General features: G+C 38.4%; 1 protein-coding gene across 1 annotated transcript in view; it reads left to right on the top strand.

The window, feature by feature from the left end:
* PLCH2 (phospholipase C eta 2) overlaps positions 1–15,600 on the top strand; it is a 125,648-nt gene that overhangs the window by 77,791 nt on the left and 32,257 nt on the right. Inside the window, exons 6-10 of the mRNA XM_075027137.1 lie at positions 2,606–2,752; positions 3,121–3,364; positions 3,902–4,031; positions 9,633–9,803; positions 12,691–12,784. Coding sequence (XP_074883238.1) covers positions 2,606–2,752; positions 3,121–3,364; positions 3,902–4,031; positions 9,633–9,803; positions 12,691–12,784 — 786 coding nt within the window. The remainder of the gene's footprint in view (positions 1–2,605; positions 2,753–3,120; positions 3,365–3,901; positions 4,032–9,632; positions 9,804–12,690; positions 12,785–15,600) is intronic.

Raw genomic sequence — 15,600 nt, 5'->3', positions numbered from 1 at the left:
CACAAGAAAATTAAGTCACAGGCTATGCTCTGTCATTATGGGAAATAAATGGGCGACCTGGCAGAAAATACGAGATTCTGCATTCATTCCTGGGACACAGCCAGTTGCTAACAGTTTGCATTAATGTTGTCAAGCTTAGCTCCTTGCAACAGCTGAATTTCAAAAGAATGCCTCCTCTTTGGGCAGGCATGGGCATGGCCCCAACCTTGCTTCCAGGGGCTTTGCATGCAAGAGCCTCAGCTTAACAGCAGTTCCCAAGGAAAGAGGAGGAGCCCTGCTGAGAGAGAGCAAAGCTCTTTGAGGGAGCTTCTTCTAAGAGTTGCTTCTTTGAAGGCCGCTGGCTGCACTGTCTGTAATGCTGCCAAATCCCCGGGAGGGGAACGTGTTTTAAGTGCCCAGAGACAAAGTACAATATAGGTGAAAGGCCTCCTCCTAGGAGAATGTGATTTTAAGTGATTTGGAAGAAGAACAGTCTGTTAGATTTTTGCCACAACATCTGGAAGCAAATTTGTAGGATCAGTGACTTAGTCCATAGAAGCAATGGGAGGCAAAGCTGATACTCCATCTCAACTTTCTAAAAGTACTGTTTCCAGAGTTTACTATTTTCTTTGGCCTGGATGGCAAGTAAAAGTGTGATGTAAACAGCAGACATGCAATGCCTTTGTGATGGCTCTGTATGTAATGAAAATGGGCATTCTTGCTTCCAGCAGGAAGTAAACTTTTGGGCTATAAAGCTTTTTCATGGTTTGCAGAAGTCCTAGTGTTGTTCTGTTACTCTAAAAATGCCGTATTTTTGCTAAAGGAGCTTCAAAATAACGTTGCTGATAAATTCAGCTTAGCTTTGCCTCAGACTCTTTCTCTTGTGAAAGATCAAACATTTCGATTACTAATCTGGTTTCCTTTTTGCAGACGTACTGTGATACCTTGGTGTTAACAAGCAAGTTAGGAATACTGTCTGAATCTCCTTGTGCTTATTCTAGAAACTGATACTTATAGTAGTTTGATTTAGAGTGTGATCAGAAGGTGAATATTAGTAGTTCCTCTAAATCCCCCCAAATAAGTGTGCTGCTAGTAGTTCTATTATACTCTGCTTATTAGTGTGTTTTGAATGTGCTTTGTGTTTCATCAGTCATGGGTATTGGCAAATGGTGGCTAAATGTTTATGAATTAGGACTGAATACTAAAATATAATTATATAGATTCACTAGGCATTTTAGGTCCTAATCTTGTAATTGCATTAATAGGGAGAGGTATTTTTCTGAGTTTGCTTATTAGGATTGTTCACAAGCTGGGAGCAGCTTATCTGGGTAAATATTTGTAGAACTGAGCTTCTGAACTTAAGGTGCTTATGAGAAAATTACAGCTCTTCCATAGCACCAGACTATGGCCTACAAATCCAACTTTGTTAGCATTCAATGTTTTTTCTAACTCAGTCATAAAGAACAATATTTAATTGATATTTTGGATCCACTTTAATGTAAATGTGAGGATTTACTCATTATATATGTTATAGGATAGGAAAAAAAATACTGATAGCTTTTTATTCATACTTATCCTTGTAGTATCTGAGCGCCTTACACAAAACATTGATGAGCGCAAAGAATATCTGTTCAGTATTGTTCTTTCAGCTTCTTCCCAGGAAGAAAATTCTGGAATCTTTTTAAGGACAGCAAAATATTATTTATATTAGCGAAGGCAAATCAAAATAATGCCCCCCTCTACTTGTTAGGATTTTTGCCTGGTTATACATTTCCCTGACCGGTGTAGGATACAATTACTCTGTTGTTGACCCTGACTGTAGACCTCTTTATAAGAATGTAGCCTTTGAAGCTGGCCTCATCTTTGCAGTCACACACTGGATTCTAATCACCTTCTTGCTGTTAATTTTTAAGGCAGTGAAAATGGTTTAACTCTTAAGTCATTTGTACATAAAAGCTTTTGAATTTTTAGGGTTCCTAGAATACTTTTGATGACCAAGTTGGATAATAATTTTTTTTTATTTTTTATTGGATTCTGAATAGACAGAATGCAAACTAAACTGCTTCATAAGAAGCCATGGTACTTCTAAACAGTGATACTGCTGACAGGAACTCCAGAATTTGCAGAGAGGAACGTGAAAAAAAAACTCGTTGAAGTTATGCCACTACTGTATGCTTAAGAGGCAAAAACGTGACGTATAATGAAAATAATTTTCCTGAGATGGGGTGGAACTGTGCTAGTTTTTGCTGGCCAAGGATCCAAACTTCCAGGTGAAATTTCATACTGTGTGCAGCACGAATTTTACATATTGTAGGAGCTTGAAATAAGCATTCAAGATGGTCTTAAGCAGGTTATGTACCTTACACCAATTCTAACATATGTATGTTTCATACCTATTAATACGGGAATGAAAACTTTCACATTTACAGGTAAGTTCACAGTTGCCAAGAATCTTTCTGACTTTTTGATCATATAATCTGACCTCATATATTAGACTGTACAGGAAATCTTGTCCTTTGACTTGAACTGTTAGTTTGGTAGCTGCTTGATATGTTTTCTTCCTGTAAAGGTGATTTTAAAGGGAGTAAAGTCTGACTTACTGGTATCACTTTATTTCTCTCTTCAGTGGAAAGATGTATGAGTTCCATGCAAACTGGTACCCAAATGATCAAACTCCGTGGCAGTTCCAAAGGGTTGGTCCGCTTCTATTACTTGGACGAGCACAAGTCATGTATTCGTTGGAGACCCTCTCGAAAGAATGAGAAAGCCAAAAGTGAGTGTCAACCACAGAACCTCTCTTCTGATTCCTCCTAGGGTCTTGCCTTCTTATGAACAAACAAAAATGAAGGATTTGGCTCATTCACGGGTGATCAAGAAGAATGTTGTACTTGAATTTAAAGGGCAGTAAATTATTTTATGATTAATAGTTTATGAAGATTAAGTTGCTATTGTTAGCCTTGCAGGTTGCAGTACTATAGTATGTTGTAAATGAGTTGCAGGCAAAACCTGTGTGAACTGGGGACCTTGCAATGTGAGCTCTGAGCCCTTTCTCTACAGGATTTCTCTACAGAATAAATGCATCTTGTCTGGCCTAGAGCATGCACACAGTCATTAATGAACTACATGCTTTTGTCATTCTAGTTTCTATCGACTCTATTCAGGAAGTTTGCGAGGGGAAGCAATCAGAGATCTTTCAGCGCTATGCCGATGGCAGTTTTGATCCCAACTGCTGCTTCAGCATCTACTATGGAGACCATATGGAATCTCTTGACCTGGTATCTTCCAGTGGAGAGGAAGCACGCACCTGGATCACAGGGCTAAAATACCTGATGGCAGGGATCAGTGATGAAGACAGCCTCTCAAAACGCCAAAGGACCAGAGACCAATATCCTTCTTAGACTATCTGACAGTATTTTCCAGTGGTGGAGAGCTATCAATAGCATAGGGATTTCTTTAAGTATTTGTTTTGCTAAAACAAGCACTAGGCTTAAAGCTTCAAAGAGGTTCCCATTGTATTCCCTGTTTCCAGAGACAGAGGAGTCCTTGAAGAGGATTGTTCTGGGCAAGATTTGGAGATGAATGACTGGAGTGGACTGAAAAACATACAGGTATGTTCTTTCATCTGTTACTTTCTGTGTAAAGCTGTCCATTTCATTTGGTTATACAGGACAAAGTGTGAGGCAACATTGAAATTTGCTCAGAAGTTAGTTCTTCTGTGTTGCAGTATGGGTAAATACTATGTGTTGCATATTGAGCATAGCCAGTCTAGAAACTGTTACTGAAATAACATGAGTTATACCTTGAACTTTCTTCCATCCTCAGTCTCATATACAGTCTTTCCTAACATGAAAAAAAATCATATATACATAATGTTCACTAATATCCCTTAATATTCCATGCTGTTCCTTAACTCCTGTTCAATGTGGTTGAAGCAGACATTTGATGAGGCAGATAAAAATGGTGATGGCAGTCTGAGTATTAGTGAAGTGCTCCAGCTAATGCACAAACTGAATGTGAACCTACCCCGACAAAAAGTCAAGCAAATGTTTAAGGTAAGAAATTCAAATGTGTTTTCTTCTAAAAGAACAAGGATTCAGCTGCTGGAGATTTAACGTGAAACCTAGTAGGAGAGATTGTAAATACTTCATCATCTGGTTTGTTTCCACTCTACTGAGAGATACTACACAGTCCATTTCATAAATTGAAAAAGAGCTCCAGAAACACATCATAAATAGTTATTCATAGAAAAAGGCATTACACCAGGTACCTCCTGGTGTTACATAACATAAAGACACACAGTACAGAGATTGCTTTTTTGCTATACTTGTTGATCTGAAACTCAGTCACATTTCCTCCTCTGATTACATTCTCTCTAATAAATAGTATCTAGTAAAGTATCCAATATCCTCCAGTGCTAATAAAATATCCAGTATGCAAACTTCCATATCTGTCAGGTTTTTTTGCATTGCTAAGAGCTATTTGTTTGACATTGCATTCTCCTGACCTTGACCCAATTTACTGGGCAACTGAACTATAGAGATGTGTATGCTTTTGTAATCAGAAAGTCTGTTGTGTGACGGACCTAAGCAGAAGTTGAATCAATAGTTTTCAGCATAGTGAACTACTATGACTTTTGCCCTACACAGAGTCAGGGACACCTCAGCATAATTTTCCAGCAGCTCTGGTATTTTAAAGAATATTCTCTTGGAGAGGCTGTGAGAGATCGTTTCAGAGAAAACTAAATACTGAAATTTCAGTAGCACTGAAAGGGATCAAATACCTATCTACCGGTGACTTTCTAGGCAGTCTGAATCTATCCAAGGCATTGTGTATAGCTGAATACTTAAGTTTTGCCTAACTTAAGGTGGAGAAATATTCTAAGCCTGATTTCACAAAACTGAAGCAGGAATAAGTGAATTGCCTAAGGTCACACAAAGATCTGTGGCAAGGCAAAGGTAATTCTGTTCTCTGTTGGTGCTTGAAGACTGAGCCATCTTTTATTCTAAGCATCTACTGAGGTTGTACAACTCCTGGGAAGTTTGCAATCAATTTAAGGCTGTTTAAAGATTTCTTAAAGTTCGTGTCTTGATTTTCTGAAGCTTTTCTTCTTTTTTGGGGTGATTTTTCCTGGTTTGATGAAGTACTTATGGAATGAGGCTGCCTGGGCATATATTTTTTCCTGTTGGTGTGTGGGTAGAAGACCACTTTGAAACAAGTAGTCCTTTTGGTATTGCTGAAGTGTAAAAATTCCTTTTTTATTTTTAATCTTTCTTTCAGTGCACTAGGACAAGAACATTAGAATCCTTCAGTCCTATGAAATAGAAACCTGAAATCATATCAGAGTCTTTGGAATCATTTTACTGATTCATGCTAATGAGTGAATGCTCTCATTTTGACATGATCTCTGCTAAGATGTAAAAATTAGGCTCTGTTTATCATTTAGGAGGGCTCTGTTCCATTATTCTGAATTTAGTATTCCCTAGAGAATTACCTACCTGTGTGTGAAATTGATCCATATAGAGAGAGATGGTAAGAAGTGTAAAACCTAAGCTTCAAGGTTTAGATGGTGTTAAGAACCTTGAATGAAAAGCACTTTCGCTGACAACAGCCACTAGTTATAGAATTGTTCCATTGCTAAAGAACAGTAAAAAATAAAGAGAAACAGTCAACTGGGGCTTTATGATACGATTAGTAAATCTTGTGCAAATAAATTTTAGTATGCCGGCTCTTGTTCCTTAATAAACTGCCATAATGTTACATAGCTCACTGAGTCCTACGCGCAGACCTCATGGAAACATGCACAGTATGGGTAGTTTTGTGGGGGATCAAGGAGAAGTTAAGAATAGTGGCAGTCAGCATGACTTTTGATAAGTTAAGTATTTTAACGTGAAACTGAACGAGTGAATGTGTACAATTGGATGGGTGATTTTGTATTCAGTCTGGATGTGAAGCTGTCATTCCTTTAACTTATTCCTGAGAAAAGAAAGGAAGGCAAAATGATCTCTTGCATTGGTTAGAAACCAATGTAGCCACTGCATTTTGCCATGGACAGTCTTTATAGACTGACTTTATGGCCTCTGATTATGGCCTTTTATCTCTAGCAGAAGAGACGAGTGTTAGAGAATAATTTTGGGAAAGAGCGTAACTTGGAAATCTTCTGACTAATTTGATTGGAGAAAAGATGGGCCTTGAAATATTCCTTCTCTTCCATGGCTGTATGTATTTATTCTAATGCCTCTGGGTTGGAAACATTTTTAACTTACATCTCTTTCTGCTCTCTCTCTCATTCTGCTGACAGCTGATGCTGAAGCCCACTTGGTTGCATCCTATGTGCAATGTAAATTCCTTTGTGGGTCCAAAATGGTAAAAGATGCTCAAATGGAGCATGGAGAACAGGATAACTTTGCAAACCACAGCAACTCAAGGTTGTGGGGAAGGAAGGAAAGGCGATTGGAAAGTTTCCAGTAATCAGCTGATACAGGTTATCCTAGTGTATGCATCAGGCAAATATTTTGCCCATCATTTGGGTGAGTTGTTCTTTAGGAACAGAAAGTCCTGCAGAAAAAGAGTTTGCAGCTAGGGGGAAATTTAAACAGAAGTTTAGAAGTAGAGTTAAAATACTTGAGCTTTTTTTCTGTATGTTACTGAATAAAAGAGAAAGAAAAGCTTCATAACACACAGATGCCCCAGGAAGCTGGGTGCTCATTTCTCTCAGGCTGCTCTTACTATGCCAGCCCTTGTTTTGATTACCATTTTCTGTTTCTGTTGCATAAAATTTATGTGGACCAGAATGAACTTTGAAAGTAGATTTGTCCATGCTGTTGCACACTATTGCATTATAACACCATATACATGTCCAAATAGAAAAAGAAATTTTTAAATGGAATGAAATGCTAGTCACCAGGAACTTGCAAATACCCTCTCCTTTGCCTTTGCTTTTGTTTGGGGAAGAAAAGAAGTCAGTTTGTGTCTTTCATTTCTGCAGGTGATAAATTATCCAATTGATGGATTAAGACCTGTATGGTTATGACCCTAAAAAATTTTACGTGAGGCTATTGCATTAAACAGCAGTTTGTGCAAAAGAGATGTCTTCTGCCAACTGAAAGTTCTTTGAATTCCAAAAGTACTGGCCATTGGGATGAATGCTTGTAATCGTATTTCTGCAAGAGTATGGGCTACTGTGTTAGTCCCTGATTGTTTCCATACAGAAAATTGTTACCTCTAGGGCGCAGCCTGTACCTTATGAGAGTATTGGAGATGAGGACTCTTCAGCTATTTTACTTTTTCTTATTCAATGTCTGGACAGAGTATGTATGTACCTTCAGAAACGTAATGTACATTTAGGTGCCTGAAAATCTCACAGTTGGAATGGCAGCTGTTCAAGCACTGCTTCAAGTTTACTAGAAAGTCATGCTAGCCTTTTCAATAGGATTCTCAAAAATTCAGTTCTGGACACGTTCCAGGCTCAAAAGCCTTTGAGAATCATGCATGTACAGCCAGAGAAAACCAAGGGGTTTTACCCGTTACTTTTTTTTCTTCAGTTTTTTTCTTTCACACCAGCAAACACTAGGTTTACGGACGTAGCTCGGTGAAGAACTGAATTTAAAAACTCATTAAAATTAGTAGATTAAAGTGACTCCCTTTCCAAGATGAGCCATTAGGTTTGATGCAAGCCAAATAGAAGAGACTGGGCAAAACTTTCCTGGGAAAAAATTTGTGCTGCTTGTATGCTGTGTTCTGGTTTTACTGTTTGTAATCAATGACAATTACTACACATATTGGGTGCTTTAGAAATGCTATTAACAAAGAAGAATAGGTTTGCTTTTTCCACATGCAATGCATAATTGAAACTGAGCTGGTCTCAGCTGAAAATATAATTGCTATTTGATAGCTTAGAATCAGAATATTAAGCAGCCTTGAAATTAAAAATCAAATCTCTTGGGTTAATGAAATAACTACACCAAGTATTTTAAGATATAATAGGGTAGATTATATGTAGGTCTGAAAGAAAGTTACCTTTAATATTAATTTTTCTAGTTAAAAAAGTAGTAGTGAGTTGTTTAAAAAAATCTTGCCATAGTTACAATGGCAAAAGCCATTTTTATTAGCTACTTCTTGTTCACAAATGCATTCATATTTTCACCTGGGGCTCAGTTCTAAAGAAGCTTCATCTATGACTTCTCATTCTTCCAGTCACTTCCTCCATAGTACTGTCAGCTTCAGTGTTGTAGCTGGTACAGGCTCTGAAACTGCTGAAGTGTGAGACTGGACAAGAGACAAAATAGTGAGGTCTATCAAGATTAAAGAGTAGGCAACAAGTGCAGGGTGTCCTTTGGGAACAAGGAAAGAGTAGGCTGTTTGTGTAAGTTTTTAAAAATCTCTGTGGGTACGTTAGAATAAATTGCAGGGTCATGGCAGTACTTTGTTCTTGGGCAAATAACTGTGAATTGATGTCAGCTTGCCAGGACAGAAGTGCTTTGTGAAGGCTGCTCAGTGCTGCTGTCCGTGGTTGTGAGAGCTTATTATCAGTGTTTGCCTCAACTGATACAAGTGCACGTGTGACAGTACGTGAAGGAAATTCAGTGGAAAATATGAAGGTTTGGTAAAAACCTGCCTCATTTATTTATTTTTTAATTTTGTGGCTTGAAATGTCCTTAAACATGTCTACAGTGAACGTGAGTAAAGCAATATGCTGACAACTCCTTTATTGAGAACAAAGTAGGGAGTGCTGGATAAGCCTCTTTTCATAAAATACGCAAGTGTTTTCTATCCTGTTTGGGAAACATTGCAGCTTTCCTTTTTCATACTTTCCCGTGGCAGAATTTCTCATTCATTTTTTCATGCTTCTTGGAAAAGGCTTTTAGGAAACACAGTAATTCCATAATCTCTCCTTCAAATAGTTATATCATTGGGTGGATGACATTGTGATCAGACTCTCACAAGATTTCTTTGAAGAAATTCTATCTCCACTGTGTGCAAACAGTAAGTAGTATTGCTGATGCAACCGAGCACGGTTTGGATCACAGGCTGGGGCACCTGACCCCAAAAAGTAAGGAACCAAGAAATATATATGTTGTAGGTGATAGATATACCAGACAATATAGTGTCATTTACTGATGATTTTTTCTTTACTTGCAAAATTATTATTCTTGCAGATCTTACTAGCTTATGGCTGTGGATTTAACAGATATCCTCCCAAATCCTAGATATAAAATTAATTTCAAGATGACTTGGGTTCTAATGACCTTCTCAAGAAAATACGAATGGGTAATTCTGCCAGACATATGCATGTTCTGTTCTATGTTGCAGAGTACGCTGTCTTACTTCACTGCGATAGACAGAAGAAATCCTTCAAGCAGGGTTCCCTGTGGAACAATAAAGACCTTAAAAGTTGTTTCTTGGCTGATTCACTAATGCATACATTTAAGAAGTTCAAAGGGGAAAGCTGTGCAAAGCATTCATATGACAAGCATCAGCCTGATAAATCAATCTGTTCTAGCAGGCCATACAGTGACTAGCCATGTCAGGCAGTGTCAACCTGCATTTAATTTCAGTGTTGCTTTATTCTTATGCAGGAGTTTGTTTATTCAAAGTTCGTTCAGGCTATTGCTGGGCAACTGGGTATCTCATTGCCTTATTGTTGTGTAATGCAGGAGGCTGATACGGATGATAACCAGGGCACACTGGGCTTTGATGAGTTCTGCGCCTTCTATAAGATGATGTCAACACGACGTGATTTGTACCTGCTAATGCTCACCTACAGCAATCACAAGGACTACCTAGATACAGATGACCTGAGACGCTTTCTGGAGATTGAACAGAAGGTAGGCCCAAGCCAGGAAAAGACTTCCAGTCTGCATGCCTTTCTGTTTGCCATTTAAAAGGGGTGGGAACTTTGTTGTCATGCATGTGAAAAATAGACAGTTAGATGGCTCTTAATTTTCGTCTTGTAAGCTGGCATGACTCCTTCTTGAATCTTCTTGCTCTCACTACCTCTTTTTTCTGTAGACTTTCATTCTCCCCCTAAAGAAAGCCTCTACAGTTTCTTTCTTTTTCATGTGTTCTCTTAGGACAATTCCATCAGTATCTGTTTTTTCCCAGTATTCAGTAGCCTGGTGCAAAGATGGTGTTTCTGGCTCTGCTTTTGATTTAGTGTATAGTCCATGATAAGACACTGAATTACTTTGTCACACTATCTCAGTTTGTAAGGTGGAAGATTATGTTTTTGAAGAGCTGTTGAGAGGATTATTAATGTCTGGGAAAGTTTTTTGAGGATATATAGTAGTACATATTAAGTTGTCTCTTAGTGCTTTAACTCCAATGCTGGGGTGGGTCTTAAAGACTATTGTCCCATTTTGCTGAGCTGAAACAGGTGAGGTATTTTTCTCTGACAAACCAGGTAATGTGTATATGCCCTGTATAATAATATGGGGCGGGGGTGGTGGTGGGAGCAGCCAGTAGATAATGATAAGCTCGATATTTACTGTTGTTCATGAGTGTGACACATTTTACAGCTCTTCAGAGATGTTAATTTACAGCTTTATAAGCTTTGCTATTCAGATATTGAAGTGCACCTATACATTGTGCTTATAGTTGTTTATGCACATTCAGCAAAATACCAGCAGACTATGTGCTGTGTTGCAGTAAGTGCTATCCACTTGTGTTACTGTATTTAACAAGGCGGCTAGCCTACATCAGTCACATTAGAAATTTTGTCCATCAGTCACTTATGCGCACTGAAGTTACGGAAGTCCATTTTCTGACAGTTCACATATGTTTTCATGAAAAAGGGAAACTAGTGTTGATATATTCTTTTTTTTCTAATGGTAAAAGACAAAAGTTTCTTATCTCTGTGTGTATGGTGCACCACATTCCTGCCCACTGATCTGCTTCCTCCGTCACTGACTTTATGGCATTAAGAATCTTTGTAACCAAGCTACCTGGAAGCCTAACACTTTTACTCCTACCCCAAATACCCCTTGATCAGAACAAGTTTGAGTCTTTCTGGTACATGGTAATTTGGCAGACCAGAAAATGGCAAGGCATCTAGTATCTGTACCATGATGACATTCACCCGTTGGAACAGGTTGCCTGGAGAGGTTGTACAGCCTCCATCCCTGGAGGTTTTGAGGACCAGACTAGGTAACACCCTAAGCTAACTGATGTGACCTTGTAGTGGACGCTGCTTTGAGCAGTATTTTGGACTGGGTAACTTCCTGAGGTCCCTGAATGATTCTATGATTTTTCATCTAGAGACTTGTGGAAGATTATGAAGTGAGGAAAAATAATTGGATAGGAAGATGCAGTCAATGCAGGAACAAATGCATTGACTCATCTTTGCCTTTTTCTCTCATGATCTTTTTTGAAGCTGCATGCCCGTAAGTCATAAATCTCCATCAGTTTCAAATGTTGTCTAAGAAATGAATGAATAAAAAGGATAACTCTCTGGCAGTTATCTTTTTAGATAAGTGGGGTATGTTTCCATTTCATTGGTCAATTGATCCTCCAGATGGTGAGAGGAAAATGAACACTTGCCACAGGACACAAATCAGCTCAGCTAATCACTGATGTGGACAACCCGTGCCTGTGGGGCTTCTCTCCCTTGCCTAGTGCTACCCTTTCTCATACAATCTGTACAGGGAAAACAAGTGTTCATTCTGTGCGTTTGAAACAGTACCAGAAAAACCTTCTGTTGTTCCAGAGCTTTATCTTTTAAACCCAGCAAACCTATAATGTATGGGCAAATAAAGGGTTAGGTTTTTTTTCCTTGCTCTTCTTTTATTTATTAGATTTTAAATTACCCCCAGAAAAGGCATTGATCTGGTAGTAGATAGGCTGGTGGTTTCTTTTCCCCATAAGCAAAGATTCCATGTTGCCAAAGCAGTCATCAACTTGGTCACTTTATTGGCACTTCCCTCTGCTGACAAGGGCTGATTTTCATGTGTCATGTACAGCACCTAATGGAAAGGATTTGCTGGACCACTCAGGACAGGAATATTAAATAATAACAGGGGTAGTAATTAGAGGAAAAATCTACAGTAAATAGCAGGAATATTAAATAATAGTGTTAAAATCAAATTATGAAAACATTGCAAGGTAAAAAATGCTATAGATTATCATAAATGCCCCTTCTTTTGTAAATGACAACACTTACAAACATGTATTTCCCTTTGTACTCTTTCCTTTTTCAGTTGAGAATGCAAAGCAACCTTGAAGTTAACAGATTTCCTCAAGGAGCTTTCTGAGAGCATTATGTCCTGATTCTACGTTACCCTGCTAGTAACTGATTTTTCTGTCTGCTGCATAAAGATGAGACATTTTCTTGTTTTATTTTAAAGTAAAAACCTTTGATAATGCAAACTAATCCTTTAATCCTACAAGAGAAAAAATGCCATTGGTTTGTGACAAAGCTGCTTCTGTTTGGATGCTCTGTGTGCCTAATAACACTCTAACCAGATTTGACCTACAAAGCAGAACTCTGTCTTTATTGGCTGTGATCAGGCAGCTGCCAATAGGACAGAAACTTTTCACAAAGCAGTCTAGTTCTTATCTGACCTGACACTGATTGACAGGAGTGAGAATCTCACTGGGTAACTGGAAATCCTTAGTACCACTATGGATATTCTGGCCAGCTGTTAAACTGTATACAGAGAAAAGAGCTAAGAGAAGCTGTGATTACTAGTTAACACTTCATTTTTGCTACTTTTACAGATGACGAATGTGACTAAAGAACACTGCCTGGAAATCATCAGCAAGTTTGAACCATGCCTGGAGAACAAGCAGGAGGGAGCTCTGGGGATTGATGGTAAGCTGGCTGGCGTAGCTTTTGTAGGAAAGAGGCAACTGTTTAGATGCTTATGAGAATATTGCATTTGTTTGCATAATATATAGTCAGAGAATTTTCACATGTTATATAGAGTATGCTTTTCAGTAGGTTTTTTTTTTTAATATCTATTATTTGCTGAGGAACGTAAAGGGAAATTGGTACTCTCTGGAGGTTTTTTAAAGGTACATATCATGACGAAGTAGCAGTCATCGAAGGTCAGCTGGAGCTGGATGTGTCTTTATTTGTGCTTTTGAAAATACAGTAGAATTTAGTTGCATCATTCCTGCAGGTATTTTTGGAAATCCTTTAAGTTTTAATAAGAGGAGTCATCTGATCCAGAGTAAACATGTGAAGTGGGATGATAGATGAAATTTATATAGAAGCATGCTTTCATGACCTCTGCTGCTAAAGCCTTTACTCTGAATATAATGATGCTGTACCATCGTGATGGTAGCTGTTATTTTGAGGACTGATTCTAAATCCTTTCCCCTAAATAGTAAATCTTCTACCAGATCTCACTGACTTCAAGGACAGAATACATTCCTCAGGAATTAGATTCTGCGCAAAAGTTCTAGGACCTTTTGAAAATCAGTCTTGTCTATTTCCATGGGTGTGTTGTCATAGTGAAAAGTGGCCAATTATAAGTTCAGTTTGGTTTACTGCATGAAGAAGTGGGTAGTTTCTGGTATACTGTGTAAGGTGGGAGTTTTTTTCAAGAAATGATGGTTGATTAGGGTGCATTCAGGTCTGTTCTACTTTCAGACTAAATTTTCAAATTATTTTAAAGCTTATACTAATGCCAAGTGAGTGTAGGAGTTGCCATATTCATGTTTTTATTCTCTGGTGCTTTACAGTCAGTGGCAGTCACATAATTAATCAATAATCAAGTTCGTTATTTTGCCTTCCTCATAGCTAGAAAGGTAAGACTAGGCTTTTCAAACTATTGTAGTTTTTCATACCAGAAGGGAAAACTTTTAAAAAACTAACCTGATCTATAGAATTGCTTTGCCTAAGAACGGATGATAAAACAGTTGAGAGTTTATGGGTTAGGATTAGAGACCAGCCCAACATGGGTGACATTCTGCTGAGTGTCTGCTACAGATCTCCTGATCAGGAGGAAGTAGAAGATGAGGTTGATTTGAAACAACTGGAAAAAGCTTCACGTTAGCAGGCTCCGCTCCTTATGGGAGACTTTAACCACTCCAGTATCTTGCTGGAAGTGCAACAGAACAGAACATATCTAATCTAGAGCTTAACCAATACAGGAGACTTCTGGATTGTATTGATGATAACATCCGAACAGAGCTGACTGAGGAGCTGACAAGGGGCATGCTGCTGCATTGGGTACTAACAAAGAAGAAAGAACTGCTTAAAGAGCACAGATATATATCTGCATGCATATGCATGTATGCACATATGTGCACACATGCACACAGAGAAGTCGTTCTTTTCTTGTCTTTGTGTGTAGTTGAGACTTTAGATTCCTCTTGTCTTCCAGAAAACAAATCGAGTGTTGCCTAGGGAGACTGAAATACAACAGCTATGGAAACTGAAGCTGTACGTTTATTCCTCAAATTGGTACAGCCCAGACAGGAGCATCCTGCCCACACATAGAGGCACTTCAGCAGTACTAAAATAATAGTATAGTGTCCTTTGCCCATTCATGTTCATTCATGTGTCTGTAGTGCCTTGTGTCCTCAGCTGCGATGGCTTTTATCATGAAGCACCTTGGACTGGCCTGTGACAATTAGCTCATTCAACAGAGTCTTGCAAAAAAACTCTTACCTTCCTCTGTTGATCAAAATAAAACACTGTGTCAGTATGCTTTTCCTGAGTGTGTAAATACTGGAGATCTATGGTACACAATGCTGCCAATATCTCGATTCATTCACATTTCTTCATCGTAGGGCTGATAGATCCAGTTAGTGTGAACTCATTATAACAATTTTGATACCATATTTTAACAAGTGCTTAAAGCAAACAATAGTGTTGGTTCAGAGGCTGCCCTAACAGTGATGTCTGGAATTAATCTTGTAGCAGCTGTTTGGTTTGTAGTAAGAAGAAATAATTAATCTGCCAAAAGTGATTAGCTGTATGTTTGCTGATGCTGTATGCTGCACATACACTGTGCCCTATCAATTTTTCACGGTATCTGCTCTGACTTGGTTAGTCTCTTGTTTTTACTCTAGCTGTGTTACTGGTTTGCTAGTTGATCATGATAAGTGCCTCAAGAGACTCAAATATTTGGCTACCCTGAGGTTCCCTAGCACTGTTCCCTAGTGTATTCTTCAAAAAGATTTGGCTGCTATTTGTATTTAATAAAACTTTCATCAACACAAGATGTAAAGCCTATAAGAACCATCATAAAGGTGACATTTTTTCTTGAATTCTATTCAAGCTCGATTTCTCTGTGTTCTGTAGACCAGTATTCTGAGATTGATATTGAAGACCAGACTTGTTTTGCCTTGTGTAACTTTAGTGAAACAAAGCACCAGTCTGTCACAGTCAGAGAAAGTGCATTAAGACCTTTAGAAGTTTGGCAGGATTTTTATATGGGCACTTTTTTATTTATGGAATAATGAGTGAAATGTCAGGAGAATTAGAAGTCTTGAAGCAGAGACCTTTTGAATAAAGGCATCATTGCTGTCAGCAGCTGTTAAAGTCAGGATGTGAATGGAAATCTTAGTCTTTCATTAGTGGTGAACGAAAAGAATTTTGGGGAGGCTTGACATCAAAGTTACAGTTTTTAATGTTAGTTTGTCTTGTGAAAGAGTCTGTGTATATGTGCACAAATG

Source organism: Buteo buteo, chromosome 5 (genome assembly GCF_964188355.1).
Source record: "Buteo buteo chromosome 5, bButBut1.hap1.1, whole genome shotgun sequence".
Classification (NCBI taxonomy): domain Eukaryota; kingdom Metazoa; phylum Chordata; class Aves; order Accipitriformes; family Accipitridae; genus Buteo; species Buteo buteo.
This window is presented reverse-complemented; position numbering and strand designations above follow the sequence as displayed.